General features: G+C 35.4%; 1 protein-coding gene across 5 annotated transcripts in view; it reads right to left on the bottom strand.

Moving 5' to 3' along the window:
* Positions 1 to 21202, bottom strand: part of VPS13B (vacuolar protein sorting 13 homolog B) — an 868795-nt gene that overhangs the window by 356590 nt on the left and 491003 nt on the right. For 4 of the 5 annotated variants that reach the window (XM_055116771.2, XM_063606452.1, XM_055116773.2 and 1 more), the window contains exons 28-30: positions 16373 to 16439; positions 12068 to 12476; positions 2555 to 2666 (exon numbers count right to left, since the gene is read on the bottom strand). In XM_055116771.2, coding sequence (XP_054972746.2) covers positions 2555 to 2666; positions 12068 to 12476; positions 16373 to 16439 — 588 coding nt within the window. Of the gene's footprint in view, positions 1 to 2554; positions 2667 to 12067; positions 12477 to 15664; positions 15807 to 16372; positions 16440 to 21202 lie in introns of all 5 variants that reach the window. The other variant, XM_057303059.2, reaches the window with a different exon arrangement.

Raw genomic sequence — 21202 nt, 5'->3', positions numbered from 1 at the left:
CTCTCTTCCCTTACTTTCTCCCAAACAAACACAGCCTGTGCTGAGCTGTCTGGAGCTGTGGAAGGGGTGTGGGTGTGTGTGTGACACAAGCACTGTGGCTGCCACCACCATTGGGACTGCGCTGGGTCAGACTTGAAGCCAGCACAGCACTGGGTCCCACCCAACGCCCGTGGTAACCACTGCCTGGCTATGGCCTGTGTTCACTCAAGGCCCTAGGGCTCAGCAATCAGTAGATAGAAAAGCCAACCAGGCTTGTGTCCTTCCCTTCAGAGTGGTGAGTTCCCCGGCTCCCAAATGCATCCAGAGATGCTGTCCAGGAGCCAGGGCCTGGAGTCAGAAACCTTAGGAATCTACTTGGTGCTCTGTTCTATTGAGGATGAGCTGGCACCCAAGCCACAAGACAAAGTCCTTTCCCACTCTTCCCTCCCCTTTCCACAAGCAGGCCCTGGCAACCACTAATATACTTTCTGTCTCTCTGAGTTTGTCTATTCTGGACATTTCAAATAAATGGAATCACATAATATGTGGACTTCTGCATCTAGTTCACTGAAATTTCATGGTTAACAAAATCATAGGAATAATAAAATCAGCCCTAGTATGCAGGGTCTTTTGCTTTGTGTATACATTTATTATACTGAGCTACTCCCACTCTGATCATTCACTCAAAAGTGGTTTCTAATTCTGCTGTTACTCCTTTGATATCGATGATACAGCATTTCACTGAGATCTTGATACATTTTTGATAAACTCTTATATGAATACCTTTTGTTAGTTTGTTTATGTAGAAATGACTTGAATGTGAGCTTTCAAAGAAAAATTATTAGGTTGAGTTTGCCATCCAGCATCTAGAATTTTACATTTGACATTCTAACACATATTGCTAACCTTGGTCTACAGGGTCACCCCAAGTTACCCTACATGCTTAGAATTCAAGTTGTCCTGAGCCAAAAGAGCAGAGAGCCTCACCCAAGAAGAGTTGGGCAAAAAAAAGAATAAAAGGAAGACCCTAAGAAATACTAATAGCAAAGAGATTGTTTAAGAGGAAGACCAGTAAAGATGATTGAAAAAAAGTTGCAAGACAGACAGAAGGAAACCCTAAAAAAACAATTTCACACAATTGTTCCAAGCAAGTAAAAATACAACTCATGCAAAAGCCAGAAAGTGGAAAGGGTACAGAAGGAAAGGAATTATCTCAATGGTTCACTTTACTGATGGTGATAGGATCTCTTAATATAACCTAGATTTCTTTCACCAAAAGTAAAGTAGGTCTCTATTTTAGGACCACTTACTTCTGAAGTAGAAAAGATAAAGACACCTGAAAGAATTTCCAAATGTTAGAAAATTAAAGTATTCTCATATAGAATTTATGTTCTATTATAATCATTTCCCTAGATCCTAAGGGAATCAAAAGATATGAATTATAATCTTGGCTCTGTTACTCTTTCACCAGGGACAACTACAGTATTCTTTTGGTTATTCAGTTTCCTAATCTGTAAAACAGGGAAGTTGAGTTAGATAATTTCTAAAGATGCTTTCTGCTCTGAAATCCTAAGATTATATATAAGCTAGCTGCATAAAAACTTATTTAAGGGGTGAATACTATTAAATACCTAAAAAAATACAAGGAAGAGATCATACATACATAAGTCAAAGGAAGAAATTATAACTCAAATATCAGAGAAATCTGAGAAATAAAGTTCCTAGATCTATTTAAAGTAAAAATAGCCATCACCCTCTAGATGGTAAATGAATCACCAAAATTAGAATCTTTTCCTAGCAGTAACATTTACTGGAGAACAGTAGGAATTTATTTTTTAGAAGAGTGAGACTACAACATCTGAAAAACAGACCAGCAAGAAGAATAAATCACTTGTTCATCTGTATTTCTGTGACTTTTCTCACTTGGTATTATTTGCAACTGTACTTTTCTGTCTGGCAGCAGTGCCAACTTCAGTATGAATCATATATTATTTTTATCATGTTGATTACATATGTTCACCAGTTTAGTTGTCCATATATGCTTGGTGTGGTTTGCAAATACTCAGTGACAAAATCCAGAGCATAGCATTTTCACAGAAAGTGTTTACTGTGAAATTTCTCTTTAGAAGTTTGCTTTTCTTTATAGCTTTGATCCATATGACATCCACATTCCTACATTTCAAATAATAGCTTACACTTAAATTAATAAAATGTTTCACTTTGATACAACATGACTACAGTAGGATGTGGTGGTTCTACAGAGGACCTCGTTTTCTTATGTGATTAGAGATTTGGTCAAATTTGACATCTGCTAAAATTTTCCAAACTATGCTTCTTCAGTTTTATGGTGACTTAGTACTTACATTCTGTTATTCATCAACACTTCACAGAAATACTTGATTTGTCTGAATGAATTAAAAAACCCACAACTGAAGAAAATCAGAAAAACCTGGTTTTAAATATCAAAAGATCCTGAATGAGAAATATTTCTACAGGCCACACTAAGTTATTGACCACTATATGTGTTTGCAGGATGAAAATTGTTGCAAGATTGGACATAAGAAAATAAACTTACTGGTAAATATCTTTCCTAAGGACAGATCTGCCAAGGGGATTGTCAGCCTGGGGAGCCATGGCAACAGAGCCAATCTTCAAAACCACAGTGTCTTCTTTTGCTGCCTGATTAGCTGTAACAAAAGAAGGAGATTCATGAATACACTGTGGATCTGTACATAACTTTATGCATAAGGAGAAATCTTTGAGGGAATGGAATAGAGACACATTAAGATAAGACCAATAAATAAGAAAAAGTAAAATGAAAAAAAATCATGTTTAAAATAAAAATCTTTGATGCTTTTCTTAACTCTGTTAATACCCATTAAGTGGTTTCCTGTTAAAATACACAATTAAAATAGCAAAGCAAAGAAAAACAACTCCACTCCCAACATTAAAAATTATGATATTAAATATATATAAGTAATATTGAAGCCAAATGTTTATCTAACTTCACAATCTGCATATTTCTCCTAAATGATTTTCAGCTTTGGGTTCTTAATACTTCATTGTTGTCTACAAATATATTGAAGGATATTACAAAGTCAGTGACAAATTCTCAAAGCAATTTAAATTTACATGCTAAATAATAATTAAATACAACACACACACACACACACACACACACACACACACACACACAAAGTATATCACTTTAAGCTCCAAAATGTCAGAAAATTCAAAAGAAATATGATGGCTGCAATGTTGAAGATGGAAAACACCAACTATTCAATATGGGAGAACATATCAACCTGTTATTCTAGATACTTTTTAATTTTAATAACTTCTACTGTAAAATTGCTTTAGAAATTGGAACCCCAGACCCCTTTAAAAGTTCTACCTCCTAATGACATCTAAAACTATGATAAATAATCCCAGAAAACAAAAAAAGGTAAAAGGATGTATCAGTTCTAATTCTCTTTTTTGTACTAAATAAAATGATATTTGACTGTATGCCCTCATTTAGGGCTGAAGTTCAGCACTTTTTCCACAACTCAACAGCGAATTCAATGTCTTTTCTAAGGACTATTTGGCATGAAAGGGGAAATTAATGGCCCCATTCATTACATTTACATTTTTTTATTATACTTTAAGTTCTAGGGTACATGTGCACAACATGCAGGTTTGTTACATATGTATACATGTGCCATGTTGATGTGCTGCACCCATTAACTTGTCATTTACATTAGGTATATCTCCTAATGCTATCCGTCCACCCTCCCCCCACCCCACAACAGGCCCCGGTGTATGATGTTCCCCTTCCTGTGTCCATGTGTTCTCATTGTTCAATTCCCACCTATGAGTGAGAACATGTGGTGTTTGGTTTTTTGTCTTGTGATAGTTTACTGAGAATGATGGTTTCCAGCTTCATCCATGTCCCCACAAAGGACGTGAACTCATCATTTTTTATGGCTGCATAGTATTCCATGGTGTATATGTGCCACATTTTCTTAATCCAGTCTATCATTGATGGACATTTGGGTTGGTTCCAAGTCTTTGCTATTGTGAATAGTGCCGCAACAAACATACATGTGCATATGTCTTTATAGCAGCATAATTTATAATCCTTTGGGTACATCCCCAGTAATGGGATGGCTGGGTCAAATGGTATTTCTAGTTCTAGATCCCTGAGGAATCGCCACACTGACTTCCACAATGGTAGAACTAGTTTACAGTCCCGCCAACAGTGTAAAAGTGTTCCTATTTCTCCACATCCTCTCCAGCACCTGTTGTTTCCTGACTTTTTAATGATCACCATTCTAACTGGTGTGAGATGGTATCTCATTGCGGTTTTGATTTGCATTTCTCTGATGGCCAGTGATGAAGAACTCAAACAAATTTACAAGAAAAAAACAACCCCATCAAAAAGTGGGCGAAGGATATGAACAGACACTTCTCAAAAGAAGACATTTATGCAGCCAACAGACACATGAAAAAAATACATTTACATTTTACTCTCTATTCTCCAACAGATGATTCTACTATAGTAGCTGTATAAACCCTGTTTAAAAAATGTTAACAATATACAACTTTCTAGGTCTTAAAATAAACGTATATTAAAACTTATAATTTCTCTCAAGGAACTATCATCTGCCAAAAATAGAACAGAAAATGACTGGCTGCAAGACCTAACAAATATCCTGAACAGAACCTGCCTACAAAGACATACAATCCATATTTCCCAAACTGTGGTGCCCAAAGAATGCAAAAGCTACGAGATTATTTCCAGCTGTATTTCCAGTATATTATTTCAGTGTATTGTTTTCAGTATATTCAGTATATTTCAGTATATTTTCACGTACTTGGTATGGTCTGATTCAGATTAGTCCAAGGAAAGAACGTCAGAATTAAGAAAATCAGAAAAACATAAGAAGAATAAGATATTCAGTGAGAGAAATAAGGAACCAGAATAAGATAACCATGAAGGGAGGAAGGAAAGGCAAAATAGTAGGAAGGTGGGAGAAGGGACAGCAAAAGGAGAAAAAAAGAGATGAACTATCATAACAAATATTAGCATACGGATGTCACAGTAAAGACAGTATTTTTACATCCATAGCAAAAGATCAAATAGAAAACTACTTCTCATGCAGCTGCACTATTTTCAAATGACTTAGAGGTTTGGTTTGATTATAGGTCCTTATAATATGAACATTGTTTACATTTTACAGGTCTTGCATTTTATGCCAATCTTATCAAATATTTCCATGTGGGTGAAACCTCTGATTAAGCAGCAGTCCTCAATTAAATAGTAAGCCTGGAGAATAGACCGTACCACAAAGGTGCAATTAGTATATTTGCTAACTGTTCTTCCAGGCTACAGATACTACTCACCATATGAAAGTCTGAAATGTAATAGAAACATTGCAGTAAATGAGGTACATATGGAGGAGAAATGACGTACTTGGTGTTACATACAAAGCCAGATCCAAGAACAGAATTCTATTTCTGTTAGGGCCAAAAGTGTTCTCAGTAGATTATACTGACTATGAAGTTATAATTAAAAAAAAGAGCACTTAATGCAGATCATTCATAAACTAGATTAAAATAATTAATTTTATTACAGAAAGTATTCAACTTATCAAAATATATCACCGAGATGTAAAAAAAAATAATAAAAATATGTATTTATACATGAAAGTGCCTTGAGTCATTTCTTCAGTTACTTTATCACCGCCAAAAAAAATCAGCTTCTCTTTTTTGGGTTATTTCACCTGTATTTAATAGTTGGACCATATGAGGAAATGTTCCTTCTAGAAATATTTTCAACATGAAAATGAATGCCTTCCTTCCTTGCTTTAACTCTATTTTTTAAAATTGAGCCTCATGAGGAACTACTCATTCTAGACATGCTAGATTTTTAAAAGTCTATTGTGAAATAAAAAGATTAAGCTGGAAGTCAAAGACTTGTAGATTTAGAATCCTGATAGTAACTACACATAACGTAAACAATATCCAGGTTGAAAAGCAGACTTTCAATATCATTTTTCTAAATAAAATAGTAGAATGTTCAATTTTTTTATCATTAAGTGAAATTTAGATATGATTAAAGAGTCTTACATTAATGTAGCGTATATTACAAGCCTGAAAGATTTCATCTTTTCTTGGGGCAAGAGAGTGTGTATACGTGTGTGTACAGATGCATGAATGTACATTTGTGTATGGCATATGAAAAGGCTATAAACAACTCTGAAATCAGGAGTTTGTATCAGTAACCAATAGCTTGAATAAAGACCAGAATTTTCATGCAACTGTCAGATAATATAAGAATGTTGCTTACAACAAACTTTTCTTAATTCCAACCTGAATAAAAGTGTTTTGGAGACTTCAACTTTCCTTTAAGATTCTCAAAATGAACTCAGTTTAGTAAAACATCTGAAGTCTCAAGAGTATTTGAAGTTGCCACTGTTTAATGTTATGCTTTTATAAAGCCAAAACTGTTGTGACAGCTTTCAACAAAAGTTTTTAATCAGTTATTGCCATACTGGCAGTTGAAGACAAACGTTTCAATAAATATATAATCAATGACCATTATGCATATTAATAGAAAGTTTAGTTGCATTTGGTTTACCACTCATCTTTGACACAGATTACTTACTCTGTGACAAGCACAGATTGCTCTGTGATATTTTTATAATAAAGTTTCTGCTGAAAAGTATGATGTAGCAAGATTTAGTTATTCTTTCACACTCATTAAAACAACTTACATATACTTTATTTATTTATTTATTTTTTTTGAGACACGGTCTCCTCCTGTCACCCAGGCTGGAGTTTGGTGGTGTGACCACAACTCACTGAAGCCCTGACCTCCTGGACTCAGTTAATTCTCCCACCTCAGCCTCCTGAGTAGCTGGGACTACAAGCCCGGGCCACCATGCCCAGAAAATTTGTGTATTTTTTGTAGGATGAGGTTTCGCCATGTAGCCCAGGCTAGTCTCAAACTCCTAGGCTCAAGCTATATGCCTGCTTTGGCCTCCCAAAGTGCTGGTATTACAGGCATGAGCCACCATGCCTGGCCTACATTTTTAATTTAATTAATCTGATAATCATCTTATTCAAACTTTCTTGTAAAGGCTTTCTAAAATAAAATGAATAGTATACTCTTGACTCCAACTTACTAGAGTCATTAATGACATTTATTTCTAATGAAATTGCTCCTTCAATCATGATTTCCACAGTCCACATTATAGCTTTTAACATGTATTAAATGGACACATCCAATCTCCCATATAAAATATAATGTAAAAATTATCTACACTTTAAAATGGTGAATTTGTTATATGAATTTTACCTCAATAAAAATTTTTTTTCTGACCTTTTCATGGGTGAATTATGATTATTTAAATTAAGAGTAGCAAAGAAGAAAGATAAAGTATAAAAAATACTAACATAATGTGTCAAAATCTGAAACTTTGGCATGCATTTTTGTATTTGCATTCTTAGCTTAGGCACACAGTCTGGCTATTTATAACACCTCAGATAGAGATGCAAGTACAATTATAAGTAAAGATACAGATACATGCACAGATACAGAGATGCAAAGGCTGAACACAAAAAAGTAAAGATATGAGCAATACATATGCCAGACAAAAGGATTAATACACAAAAAATGTATTAATTAATAAGGAAAAGATAAGCAACTCCTTAAAAAGTAGCGTACTTTTCACTAATGAGACCTACAAAAGACTAAAAATAAACTTCTGTTAGGGTAAGAGTAAGAAATAGCCATTTAGGAAGGCAATTAGACATCGCTTACTATTTTAAAGGTATGGAATCCTTTGACCTAGCAATCCTTTTGCTGGTAATTTATTCTACAGATACATACATCCAAGCCACAAAAAAAAAAACACCACTAAAAAGTTGTTTGTTGCTAAAAATATGCATATTTGCAAAGGATTCCACTTAAAGTCCACAGAAAAACAAAAGAAATTATGTTTTCCAAAGACAACTATAAAAACCTTCCCCAATCTGACATACTCTTATTCAAGGTGACCTTAGGAAGTACCTAGGCACCTGAATTCTGAAATTATATGTTAAAAACCCACCACAGCCACCACCAAAAAAAGAAGAAAAAGCAGCAGCAGCAGGAGGAGGAGGAGGAGGAGGAGGAGGAGGAGGAGGAGGAAGCAGAAGCAGCAGAAGCAGCAGAAGCAGAAGCAGCAGCAGCAGCAGCAGCAGCAGCAGCTTTAAAAATAAGATGGCAGAAGTCTGGAAATATTTCTGCAATTACAATTAGTTGAGGGATTTTCCTAGTTGAAGCAACTCAATGGGAAACAATAAAACTGTGTGATATGTAGTATTAATGTTTATAACACAATAAGCCCAAAACAAAAACATATAAACAAACTAAAAAAGCCCCACAGAAAATAAAGTTGTTCTTTTTTTTCCTCTTTTTCTTAAATAGCCTGATTTGTAATCTTTTTGTCACAAACATATCAGTGAAACATAACTTGTTTCAATAAACCTTTGGTAAGTATCACAGAAAATAAAGCTAGAGTTAAACAATGAACTTCAGACCTCTGCCTCACCACAGAGCTGCTCAGGTGCTCGGCACACAGGTGCTGCTATGCTAAGCGTGAGCTCCCTTTGCTCTTCTTGTTGACTGAACTATGCCTGCACATTGGCATTGTTCAGAAAATACCACAAATCGTGCTCTAATCCACAAGGGCTTCCAAGAAGTTTGGTGGTTCCTCAAAAACAGAATTCCAAACAGAATTACCATGGGACCTAAAAATTCCACTCTTAGGTGTACACCCCAAAAAAACTGAAAACAGGGCCTCTAACAGAAACTTCCATGCCAGTGTTCATAGCAGCATTACTCACATTAAACCAAAAAAGGGTGGAAATGACCCAACTGCCCAACAGATTAATTAATAAACAAAATGTAGTATATCCATACAAAACAATATTATTCAGCTATAGCAAGGAATGAAGTTCTGATACATGCAGCAACTTGGATGAGCCTTGAAAACATTATGCTAAGTAAAGTAAGCCAGACACAAAAGGATAAACATTGTATGATTCCACTTACATGAAATTTCTAGAGTAGTAAAATTCATACAGACAGAAAATAGATTAGAGGTTACCAGAAGATGAAGGTAGCTATTACTTAACGGCTACAGAGCTTTTGTTTGGGGTGACAAATACATTTGGAAATAGTGGTGATGGTTGCACAACATTATGAATGTAATTATTGCCACTGAATTATATACTTAAAATGATTAAAGTAGAAAATTTGTTATATATATTTTACCACAATAAAAAAGAGAAAAAACAAGGTTTCCAAATTAACAATGAAAACTATTTACATTTATAGGCAAATTTTGCCTTAGAAGGAAACATTTATCACTATAAATAAGACCCATCCAGTGAAGAACACCTAAGGGCTATGACGAACACTGACATGGATGGTGAAAACAAGTCAGTCATGTAGGTTTCTCTCACAGGTATTGCCACAAAAATTTGAGTCAAAGAAGCTCTGCAATGAAGATCTAATTGCAATGAAAAAGCAATTTATTGTGAAAATATTCCTCACTAACAAATACCAAAGACTTTCAGAAGCTTTCAGGACATCAGATAGATAAGATATTTTAAGACAAATGAGCAAATTTTGAATACAGATCAAATGCCCACATTGAGGAGCCGCTATGTCTGACTCAGAAAGATTTACCAGTGTATACATTATTAGATACCCATTTTAAAAGTCTCAGCCTGGCTGCCAAAGATGCAGAAAAAAACAACACACTGATATTGTATCATATTCTTGGTCAAGTTTTAAAACTTAATAAATAGGCAATGAATCATACACATTTGGTTCGTCTTCTAAAATTTAAATTTGTTACTGAAATTGATATTTTGTGGTGTGAAATGGGTTTTCAAGAAGGAAACCCTAAATTAAAACAGTGTAGGGAATAATGTGTGATAAATGACTAAATTTAGTGTCCATTATACAATTATTATTCAGACACAATTACATCATAAAATTTGAGAATCATTTATAAATCGTCAACATTTCTTTATTAGTAAAAAAGTCTACCAATTAGATAAGTTGCTTTACTTCCTTTTCTGTCTCTATAGCCTCTCACTATTTCCTCAGCTTTTTTCATAGAGATTCTCCCTGTATTTTTCTATACCTCATCCCACCCTCTCACCTCTAATATCACATTTTTTCTTATGTTTCAATGAAATTTTGGCCTTCCCAATTGTTTGCATTAAACTGAAAATAATTTTACAATTAAGGAATGGGGAACATAAAACAAACACTTCAAGAAATATTCAGGAAATCATAAAAGCCTACTAACATATTTTAAATGAAATACAGGAACTCACTTAAGTTAGAAAAATGAATGTTTTATAACAATCAGAGAGGTATTTGTGGAAAACAATATCCTTGTATAAAAACTATACCTAGAATTTTTTATATTATATAGTATAAAACTTTATTCTTATTTTTATCTAGATATAAAACTTCTATAATTTTATTTTAATAAAATAGTTACAGATACTGCAACATTATGGTGTTTTGTTTTTTTTTTTTTCCCACTTGAGATGGCGTCTTGCTCTGTCACCCAGGCTGGAGTGCAATGGCACTATCTTGGCTCACTGCAACCTACACCTCCTGGGTTCAAGCAATTATCCCACCTCAGCCTCCCAAGTAGCTGGGATTACAGGCACGTGCCACCACGCCTGGCTAATTTTTTGTATTTTTAGTAGAGCCGGGGTTTCACCATGTTGGCCAGGCTGGTCTCGAACTCCTGACCTCATGATCTGCCCGACTCGGCCTCCCAAAGTGTTGGGATTACAGGCGTGAGCCACCGTGCCCAGCCCATGGTCTTTATTAAATGTAATGACCTACCCCAAATTCTTCTCCCAAAACACTGATAAATTTTGTGTAATAAAGACAATCTACTTTTGTTTCCATGGTGTTTTCCTCCCATTCTCAGTTGTAATGCCAAAAACAGTTTGACAATCTCCCCAATCTTTTATGTCTGTGTCTCTTCCAAGGTTGTGGAAAAATGTTATTATAACTGAAACTACAGTCCTCAGGGAATTATCTGTATAAAAATGTAGATTTCTGTTTTCTAACCTATGTAAACTTAATGTAAATTACATTCTCTAAAATTTCATTAGGTGCTCCTATATAATAAGGAAAAAAGCATTGCATTCCTTTGCAATGAATATACCGCTTCTTACTTTTCTGGTTAGCGAGTTGTTTATCACTTGTAATTGGTAAATAAAGACTAACTCTTTATTCTTAACCATTCATGTGTTTCTACAAACTATCTGAACAGATGAAAGCAACTGTATACCACTGTCGGAATATAGGATATTCAGAGAATAGTAATTTCACATCTCAAAGTAATTAATTTTAAGATAGCTTCTAAGAAAAGTTAGACATAAAAAGTAGAAACTGGCTTGTATTAAGAATCTGTTAAGTATAATACATTGAATTTAGTTCTAGCTTGGTAATTAAGCACTATAAGGTTCGTATACAAATATTTTATTACAAAAATGATATGCTAAGAAGCTGGGGCTACAGGTGTGCACCACCATGTTGGGCTAATATCTTATTTCTGTACAGATGGGGTCTCACTATGTTGCCCAGGCTGGTCTGAAACTCCTGGGCTCCAGTGGTCCTCCTATCTTGGCTTCCCAAAGTGTTAGGATTACAGATGTGAGCCACTGTGCTTGATCTTGTTTTTAAAAAAAATTTTAGTTCTCTTAGATATACAGAACACAACATTTGAGTTTAGTAAAACAATTGACACAAAGTATATATATGCTTTACTGGCAAAAGCCCTGAAGAAAAAATTTCCTCAATTTCTTATCCTACTAACGAAGTCAGATAGTTACATAGTATTCTGATGTATTTCCTAATGATTTGTAGAATATCTATATTTCCTCTCTATAAAATATACCAAACCACAAAGCACAACCAACTGCTCATATTTTTTAAAAGAAACAAAAAAACCCAGAAAACTAAGGTCTCTAGAAGAAAATTATTTAAAATCAGACAAAAAAAATCAGAAGACAATACCTTCAACAGTTGGCTGCATTTCTTCTGTTTTTGGAATAAAAATTCTGATTACACTTGTGTTGACATAAATCAAAGGTAAATTGCGGGATGTCAGTGTATGGGTCCTCATGGGCTGACCAGGAGATTTTCTTTTCTCTTTTTGGGTCTTTGGTAGTTTTGCTTGAAATATACTTGCAATGGCATTAAGTAAAGGAAAATAAAGAACAATATCAAAAGCTTGTGCTGAAAGAAGAATTTCATGAAGAAAATGAGGAGAACCATCCATTAGGCCTTCAGATAACTTATGAAAACTTCTTCGCTCATTTCTTGATGTTAACTTGTGGCGGACATTTTTTGTTACAGCTTTTGTGTATGTCAGAGAGAGGAATCCATGCTGCTGATGAGTGCCATCTAGAAGTTTTGTAGTTGTCTGTTCCAAAAAAAGGAAATCACAATACACAGTTCATTAAAAAGATTTTTTAAAAAATTGGAAAGAAGAAAATGACCTCAGTGAGTATTTTTACCTCTTGGTCTTACCCTACACTTCTTAATAAACACATGACTGATCAATTCTGCAGATGTGGGCAAAAAGCTTCTAAGATGGTTAGAATGACTGAACTAAAGATGGGAATCCTGAGTTCCAGTTCTAGATCTTGAGGGAGGTTATTAATCTTTTTGTGGCTATTTCTGTGACTTCTGCATTTTCTGTAACATTAAGAATTTGAGGCTGGGGTAGCTCATGCCTGTAATCCCAACACTTTGGGAGGCTAAGGTGGGCAGATAACTTGAGGCCAGGAGTTTGAGACCAGCCTGGCCAACATGGTGAAATCCCGTCTCTACTCAAAATACAAAAAATTAGCCAGATGTGGTGGCATGGTAGTACATGCCTATAATCCCAGTTGCTTGGGAGGCTGAGGCACAAGAATCGCTTCAACCCAGGAGGCAGAGGCTGCAGTGAGTCGAGATTGAGCCACTGCTCTCCAACCTGGGCAACAAAGTGAGGCTCTGTCTCAAACAAAAAAACGTAGGTTGGAAAAGACTATCTTGATTTTATCTTTTCATTTCGTGATAATTTTTCATTATGAGTATAAGAGGCTGTCATAAAAAGTATCACAGGTCACAGAAGGGTTGTTTACTCAGGTGAAACTGAAATAACCACATTACATATTTTTATTTGAGACCAAATCTGAATAGGCCAGATGATTACCTTCACTACACAGGATATAACATTTGTGAAAATGGAGTTTTTCCTTCAATAATTTGGCTAATTTATACAAAGACAGAGCCTACAAAAGAAGCCTCAACGATACCATGCTTTGATAACTGAACTAAATAAACAGTTACTGCATATTTAAACAGTAATGTGATGTAACAATATAACATTTGTCTTTCAGAACTTGCCTATTATCAATAGCTAACGCATTTTTTATAAAATCTAATTATCACTATCCTGTAAATCATAATCTTTGGGTATACTACTATATTAGTACACATATAACATTTAACAGAGTAAAAAAATTATCATAACTTCAATATTTTTGTTAAAACTATCTCAATTAGCTCTCCTATCCAAATTGCACACTATAAACAAGTTAGAGTAAAACAGCATGCTTTTAAAAGAGTAAAGTAAAACATATACTTTTGTATTCCTCAACGTACAAAAAGAATATCACTTGAAAAAAATCTTCCTCAACCAATTAATAGACATAAAATATTGTTTTGGAAATTGCTCAGCATAGAATTAGAGGAGAACTGTTATATTCCACATTCCCTGCCCCTCTTTCCAACACCTGAAAAAGTTAGTAGGGTCCAAAGAGGAGATTTTTAAGAGGAGAAGTGAACTGGAACAAAGCAAAAAGAAGAAAATATATTCACATAAACAGAAAAAAAAGAGAAATAGGAAAGCAGTAATGAGTCTGAGCTATATTATCCCATCACTCCTACATTTCAATTGCTTCCATTTTCTTCCTCTCATTTTGTTGCCTATCACCCACTGACATGGTGAGAGGAAAAAATATGCAATTCAGTTATCACTGCTAATTTTGCTTTTAATTTAGACTTTATAATGAAGGAAGATAAGAAAATAAATTATTTTTGTATTTTTTAATTGACCATTAAAAAAACCCTGGAAAGTAAGCATTAAATGGTTGTGCAATATAATCATCTTTCCCCATAATAGCCTGCTCTCAAAGCATTTTTCACTGTTCCCAACATTTTCACTGTTTCTCTTTTGATTCCCCTTCTTTTTTATTTCTGCACTCAAAAACAAAAAGATGTATAGTAAAGCAAGAAAAGTGCTACCAGTTTTATTAGCATGTTGCTGGACAATGAGCAATAACAGATGGAGAAGGATTGTTAAGGTATACCCCCAGTGGAAGAGGCCACAGTGATCACAGTGATGTTGTCTGTTCTAAGTGTCTAAACTGGGGAGAGGGTTACTACTGACCACTAATCTAAAAAAATCTAACTCATAATAAATCTTTATTAATAGCAACATTTGAATCCTGTAAAGAGTATAAAAGGTATTTCAATGTATAAATGTTTTAATTTGGAAAAATATTTTAAACGTGGAATGTAAGCATACTTGAAAGGTAAGCCACATGAAGAAAGGGTGTTTTTTTTTTAATTGCTGCATCCTTAACTCCCTTAACATAAGGCAAAAAGTGAATAGTAGTTGAGGTAATATAAATATCATTTTTCATACAGTAATAATACTTTATACTATTTAAAATAAAATGTTAAAAAACACTAAGTAAAGAAACTTTTTAAATGGCATTTAATTTATAAATTTAGAAAAAATTTCTGAAGAACATTATTGATAAATTTACGGTTTCTTTATGAATATTTGTTAAAATTATTAAGAATGTTTTTCACAGACACTAATGAACATTCAAAGAGAGGAAAATAAATCTAAACACTTCCTCCAACACAAAAGTCACATTTTTTTCTGCACTAAAGATTAAAGACTATTGCTAGTAAAAGCTCAAAATAAAATCAGAACATAACACTTGCTATGCAAATACACTATTAAAAATTAAATTTAAGAACAAAGTTAACTTTAAGAATATCAGTTAAAAGAATTAGCTTAAGAACATATCCAGATGTTGTACCATTAAAAAAGTCAAGGTTCTAAACGTCTAAAAGTCACTGATACAGCCTTGTGTTCATCTACCTAATCAATGACAGAAATGCAAACTTGTTCAGATTCAAGAAGGTACCACACAAGTTACTTTGAATTAGTTGTAAGAAAACAATGGCATAATAATAGAAAAAAATTTTTTAAAGGCAATCTTATTAAGAATCGTAAGAGGAATGACAAAAGCAGTATTGGTCAACTCTTGATCATTCAATACATGCACAATTTAAAAAAATATAATGATTGTCCTACTTTGATTTCCTTATATCGAGGTAAAATTAGTCTGTACTCATGCAAGTGACCCAGAAACAGGTTTTAGTGGAAAAGCAGTTTTATGATTTTAAATTACATTATACTTCATTTATAAAGTTTATGATATGGAGGAAAACACAAATCAAGAGTTGACTCTATGAATCATTCAATTCCTTCTCTGGGTTCCTGTTAATGGGAGTTGTGTAGCATAATTTAAAGTAATTTCTTACAGAAGGAAAGAAGCCAGAGCAATTACTGAAAGGGTCCTGCTTGCTGATGGGTCGAACCAACAAGGTGCGTCTGTTCAGCTTGTCAGTACAGGAAAGGAAGACACCTCCACATTGCCCCAAAGACCAACACTCTTCCCCAAGGCTTGAGGTGATGGACAGGAGCAAAGAAGGTGAAAAGACAAAAAGCAATAAAAGCCATAAGCAAAAAAATATCTGGATAGTTTTAAATTCTCCTCAAGTTTGCATAAATTTAGGTTTGAGCAACCGCTAGGTATGGCCTCTGCCTGGACCATCTTCTGCAAAAGCAATGTTAATGAAAGTAAACAAAAAATAATTGCTTTTAGTATAAAATTACTACTTCTAGTTTATGGTAAAGAACAATCCAGCATGAACTCACATAAGAATTGGGAAACAATTCCAAAAAGTCAACACAATAGTACATTAAAGATAAAGTATATTAACAAAAGCAAGCCTACCTTTGCCTCTTTGATAAATTTACTTAATTGTTATAACAGGAAGATGGTTACAAAACAAGAGCAGTTTCAAAGAATAAATAGCTTTAAATTTATATGTAATTTTGAAGAAACAGGCTAATAAGAATTTATTCTGAACTCAAATTCTTGTAACCATTAGTCCTATTTTATGAAATAACAAGATAAACAGTTTAAAGTACATTTTCAAAAATCATAGTAACTAAATGGGTCTCACCACAGATTTTTCTTTGCATTGTAGAAATACTCCTTCAAAATGTCCTGACTGCCAACCTTCCCCTGGCCTGGAAAACATAAGTTCACCTTATCTGTTCTCTTCAATTTTTCTGAGTTAAGAAATTGAACATACATAACTATTTCAAATAAGTCTAAAGTTCACAACACTGCACTGAACTAAAACATAAATCTGACAATGCAATCAATAGAACAATTTACATTAGCACCGCACTCTGACAGTTCTGCATAAGAACATTTGTCTTCATGGTAAATTATATATTTATTTGGCTGATTATTTACTTCCATCTCCTCGATAAGAGTAACATCTATGTCTATTTTTCTTTTTTAAAGATAGAGCCTTGCTCTGTCGCCCAGGCTGGAGTGCAATGGCACAATCATAGCTCACTGTAACCTTGAACTCCTGGGCTCAAGCAATCCACCCACCTCAGCCTCCCCAGCAGCTGGAACTACAGGCATACACCACCATGCCCAGCTCCTTTTTGTGTGTATGTGGTGATGGGGTCTTGCCATCTTGTCCCAGCTGGTCTCAAACTCCTGGGCTCAAGTAATCCCCCTGCCTTGGCCTCCCAAAGTGCTGGGATCACAGGTGTGAGCCACCATGCCAGGCTATTTTTCTTAAACACTACATCCCCAGTACTCATTTGGCATAGCACTTGGTGCATACCACATACACAAGAAACGTATGTTTTTAATAAATTAATAAATTATCTGAATATCTATAATTTATATAAATTTAGCGGTACAGTCAGGGATAAAGTACAACACAATACGTAATAGTCATGACATTAAAAATTACTTCAGCCAAAATATTGTATTATCACTTGCAAAGATCATTTTGATACAGACACATACCATTTCAAAGGAACTAAAGAGTTGAACATTCTATTATCAAAAGCCAATTAATAAGTCACTGTTTAATATGACAAAAATAATTATCATATCCATATACATAATAATCATCTGTGAGATGAGAAAGAGTCATCAAAGTGCTTAGGAAATGAGCTATTGCTCCATCTCAGTGATTATATCTCTATACCAATGATTGTATTGTATATCTCTATACCAATGATTATATTGGTATAGAGAATGGATGGGAAGTATACAGCAAAAATCAGAGCCATGAACTGGGTTGCAGGCATCTTAACAAATATAAAATATAGAAAATAAATTATGTAAGATTATTAGTAAAAGTAGCTTATTTCATTTAATATGGCAATGTATATACTTATGAACAGATTTGTCATCTTATAAAACAAAATTTTATTATACTCCATACATGAACAATTACTAAGTAAAATTAATCAATGCATCTGTTAAGAACCCTCTTTGAGAATAAGTACAGGCATACCTCGGTTTTATGGGCTTTGCTTTATTGCATAGTACAGATATTATGTTTTACCCAAATTGAAGGTCTGTGGCAGCCTTACATTGAGTAAATCCATCAGCACCATTTTTTCCAACAATATATGCTGACTTCCAGTCTCTGTGTCACATATTGGTAATTCTTATAATATTTCAAACTTTTTCATTATTATTATATCTGTTATGGTGATCTGTGATCAGTGATTTTTGACATTATCATAATTATTTCAGGACATCATGAACAGTGATGTCCTGAAGACACAAACTTAATTGATCAATGCTGTGTGTTTTCTGATTGCTCCACTGACCCCACTATTTCCCATCTTTCTCTCTCACCTCAGGTCTTCCTATTCCCTGAAACATAACAATATTGAAATGAAGCCAGTTAATAACCCTACAATGGCCCCTAAGTGTTCCAGTGAAAGAAGAGTTGCAAATCTCTCACTTTAAATAAAAATCTAAAAATGATTAAGCTTAGTGAGGAAGGCATGTCAAAAGCTGAGATAGGCAGAAAACAAAGCTTCTTGTGCCAAGTTGTGAATGAGAAGGAAGGTTCTTGAAGAAAATTAAAAGTGCTGCTCCAGAGAACTTGCAAATGATAAGAAAGTGAAACAGCCTTATTGCTGATAGGCAGAAAGTCTGAGTGGTCTGGGTAGAGGATCAAACCAGACACACCATTCTGTTAAATCCAGAGCAAGACCCTAACTCTCTTCAATTCTATAAATTGAGAGAAGTAAGAAAGCTGCAGAAGTTAAGTTTGAAGCTAGCAGAAGTTAGTTCAGGAGGCTTAAGGAAAGAAGGCATCTCTATAACATTAATGTGCAACATGAAGCAACAAGTGCTGAACGATAAGTGGCAGCAAGTTATACAAAAGATGTATCTCAGTTCACTGATGAAGGTGGCTACACTAATAGATTTTCAGTGTAGACAAAACAGCCTTCTCTTGGAAGAAGATGCCATCTCAGACTGATAGCTAGAGAGGAGAAGTCAATGCCTGGGTTTAAAGCTTCAAAGGACAGGCTGACTCTCTTGTTAAAGGTGAATGCAGCTGGTGAAGTTGAAGATAATGCTCATTTACCATTCTGAAAATCCTAGGGCCCTTAAGAATTTTGTTAAATCTACTCTTCTCCTGTGCTCTATACATGGGAACAACTAAGCTTGGATGATAGCACATCTGTTTACAGCATGGTCTCCTGAATATTTTAAGCTCTTTGTTGAGAATGACTGCTTGTGTAGAAAAAAAAAAAATCCTTTGTAAATGAGCAGTAGCTCATTGACAATGCACCTGGTCACTGAAGAGTTCCGATGGAGATATACAAGGAGATGAATGTTGTCTTCACATCTGCTAACATCCATTCTTCAGCTCATGGATCAAGCAGTAATTCTGTCTTTCAAGACTTATTACTTAAGAAATACATTCTGAGGGGGAGGAGCCAAGATGGCCGAATAGGAACAGCTCCGGTCTACAGCTCCCAGCGTGAGCGACGCAGAAGACGGTGATTTCTGCATTTCCATCTGAGCTTTGAAGAGAGCAGTGGTTCTCCCAGCACGCAGCTGGAGATCTGAGAACGGGCAGACTGACTCCTCAAGTGGGTCCCTGACCCCTGACCCCCGAGCAGCCTAACTGGGAGGCACCCCCCAGCAGGGGCACACTGACACCTCACACGGCAGGGTATTCCAACAGACCTGCAGCTGAGGGTCCTGTCTGTTAGAAGGAAAACTAACAAACAGAAAGGACATCCACACCGAAAACCCATCTGTACATCACCATCATCAAAGACCAAAAGTAGATAAAACCACAAAGATGGGGAAAAAACAGAACAGAAAAACGGGAAACTCTAAAATGCAGAGCGCCTCTCCTCCTCCAAAGGAACGCAGTTCCTCACCAGCAACGGAACAAAGCTGGATGGAGAATGATTTTGACGAGCTGAGAGAAGAAGGCTTCAGACGATCAAATTACTCTGAGCTACGGGAGGACATTCAAACCAAAGGCAAAGAAGTTGAAAACTTTGAAAAAAATTTAGAAGAATGTATAACTAGAATAACCAATACAGAGAAGTGCTTAAAGGAGCTGATGGAGCTGAAAACCAAGGCTCGAGAACTACGTGAAGAATGCAGAAGCCTCAGGAGCCGATGTGATCAACTGGAAGAAAGGGTATCAGCAATGGAAGATGAAATGAATGAAACGAAGCGAGAAGGGAAGTCTAGAGAAAAAAGAATAAAAAGAAATGAGCAAAGCCTCCAAGAAATATGGGACTATGTGAAAAGACCAAATCTACGTCTGATTGGTGTACCTGAAAGTGATGCGGAGAATGGAACCAAGTTGGAAAACACTCTGCAGGATATTATCCAGGAGAACTTCCCCAATCTAGCAAGGCAGGCCAACGTTCAGATTCAGGAAATACAGAGAACGCCACAAAGATACTCCTCGAGAAGAGCAACTCCAAGACACATAATTGTCAGATTCACCAAAGTTGAAATGAAGGAAAAAATGTTAAGGGCAGCCAGACAGAAAGGTCGGGTTACTCTCAAAGGGAAGCCCATCAGACTAACAGCGGATCTCTCGGCAGAAACCCTACAAGCCAGAAGAGAGTGGGGGCCAATATTCAACATTCTTAAAGAAAAGAATTTTCAACCCAGAATTTCATATCCAGCCAAACTAAGCTTCATAAGTGAAGGAGAAATAAAATACTTTACAGACAAGCAAATGCTGACCGATTTTGTCACCACCAGGCCTGCCCTAAAAGAGCTCCTGAAGGAAGCGCTAAACATGGAAAGGAACAACCGGTACCAGCTGCTGCAAAATCATGCCAAAATGTAAAGACAATCAAGACTAGGAAGAAACTGCATCAACTAACGAGCAAAATCACCAGCTAACATCATAATGACAGGATCAAATTCACACATAACAATATTAACTTTAAATGTAAATGGACTAAATTCTCCAATTAAAAGACACAGACTGGCAAGTTGGATAAAGAGTCAAGACCCATCAGTGTGCTGTATTCAGGAAACCCATCTCACGTGCAGAGACACACATAGGCTCAAAATAAAAGGATGGAGGAAGATCTACCAAGCAAATGGAAAACAAAAAAAGGCAGGGGTTGCAATCCTAGTCTCTGATATAACAGACTTTAAACCAACAAAGATCAAAAGAGACAAAGAAGGCCATTACATAATGGTAAAGGGATCAATTCAACAAGAGGAGCTAACTATCCTAAATATTTATGCACCCAATACAGGAGCACCCAGATTCATAAAGCAAGTCCTGAGTGACCTACAAAGAGACTTAGACTCCCACACATTAATAATGGGAGACTTTAACACCCCACTGTCAACATTAGACAGATCAACGAGACAGAAAGTCAACAAGGATACCCGGGAATTGAACTCAGCTCTGCACCAAGCGGACCTAATAGACATCTACAGAACTCTCCACCCCAAATCA

This window comes from Pan paniscus, chromosome 7, assembly GCF_029289425.2.
Source record: "Pan paniscus chromosome 7, NHGRI_mPanPan1-v2.0_pri, whole genome shotgun sequence".
NCBI classification, from domain to species: domain Eukaryota; kingdom Metazoa; phylum Chordata; class Mammalia; order Primates; family Hominidae; genus Pan; species Pan paniscus.
Note: the sequence above shows the minus strand (reverse complement) of the source record. Positions and strands in the feature narration are given on the sequence as shown.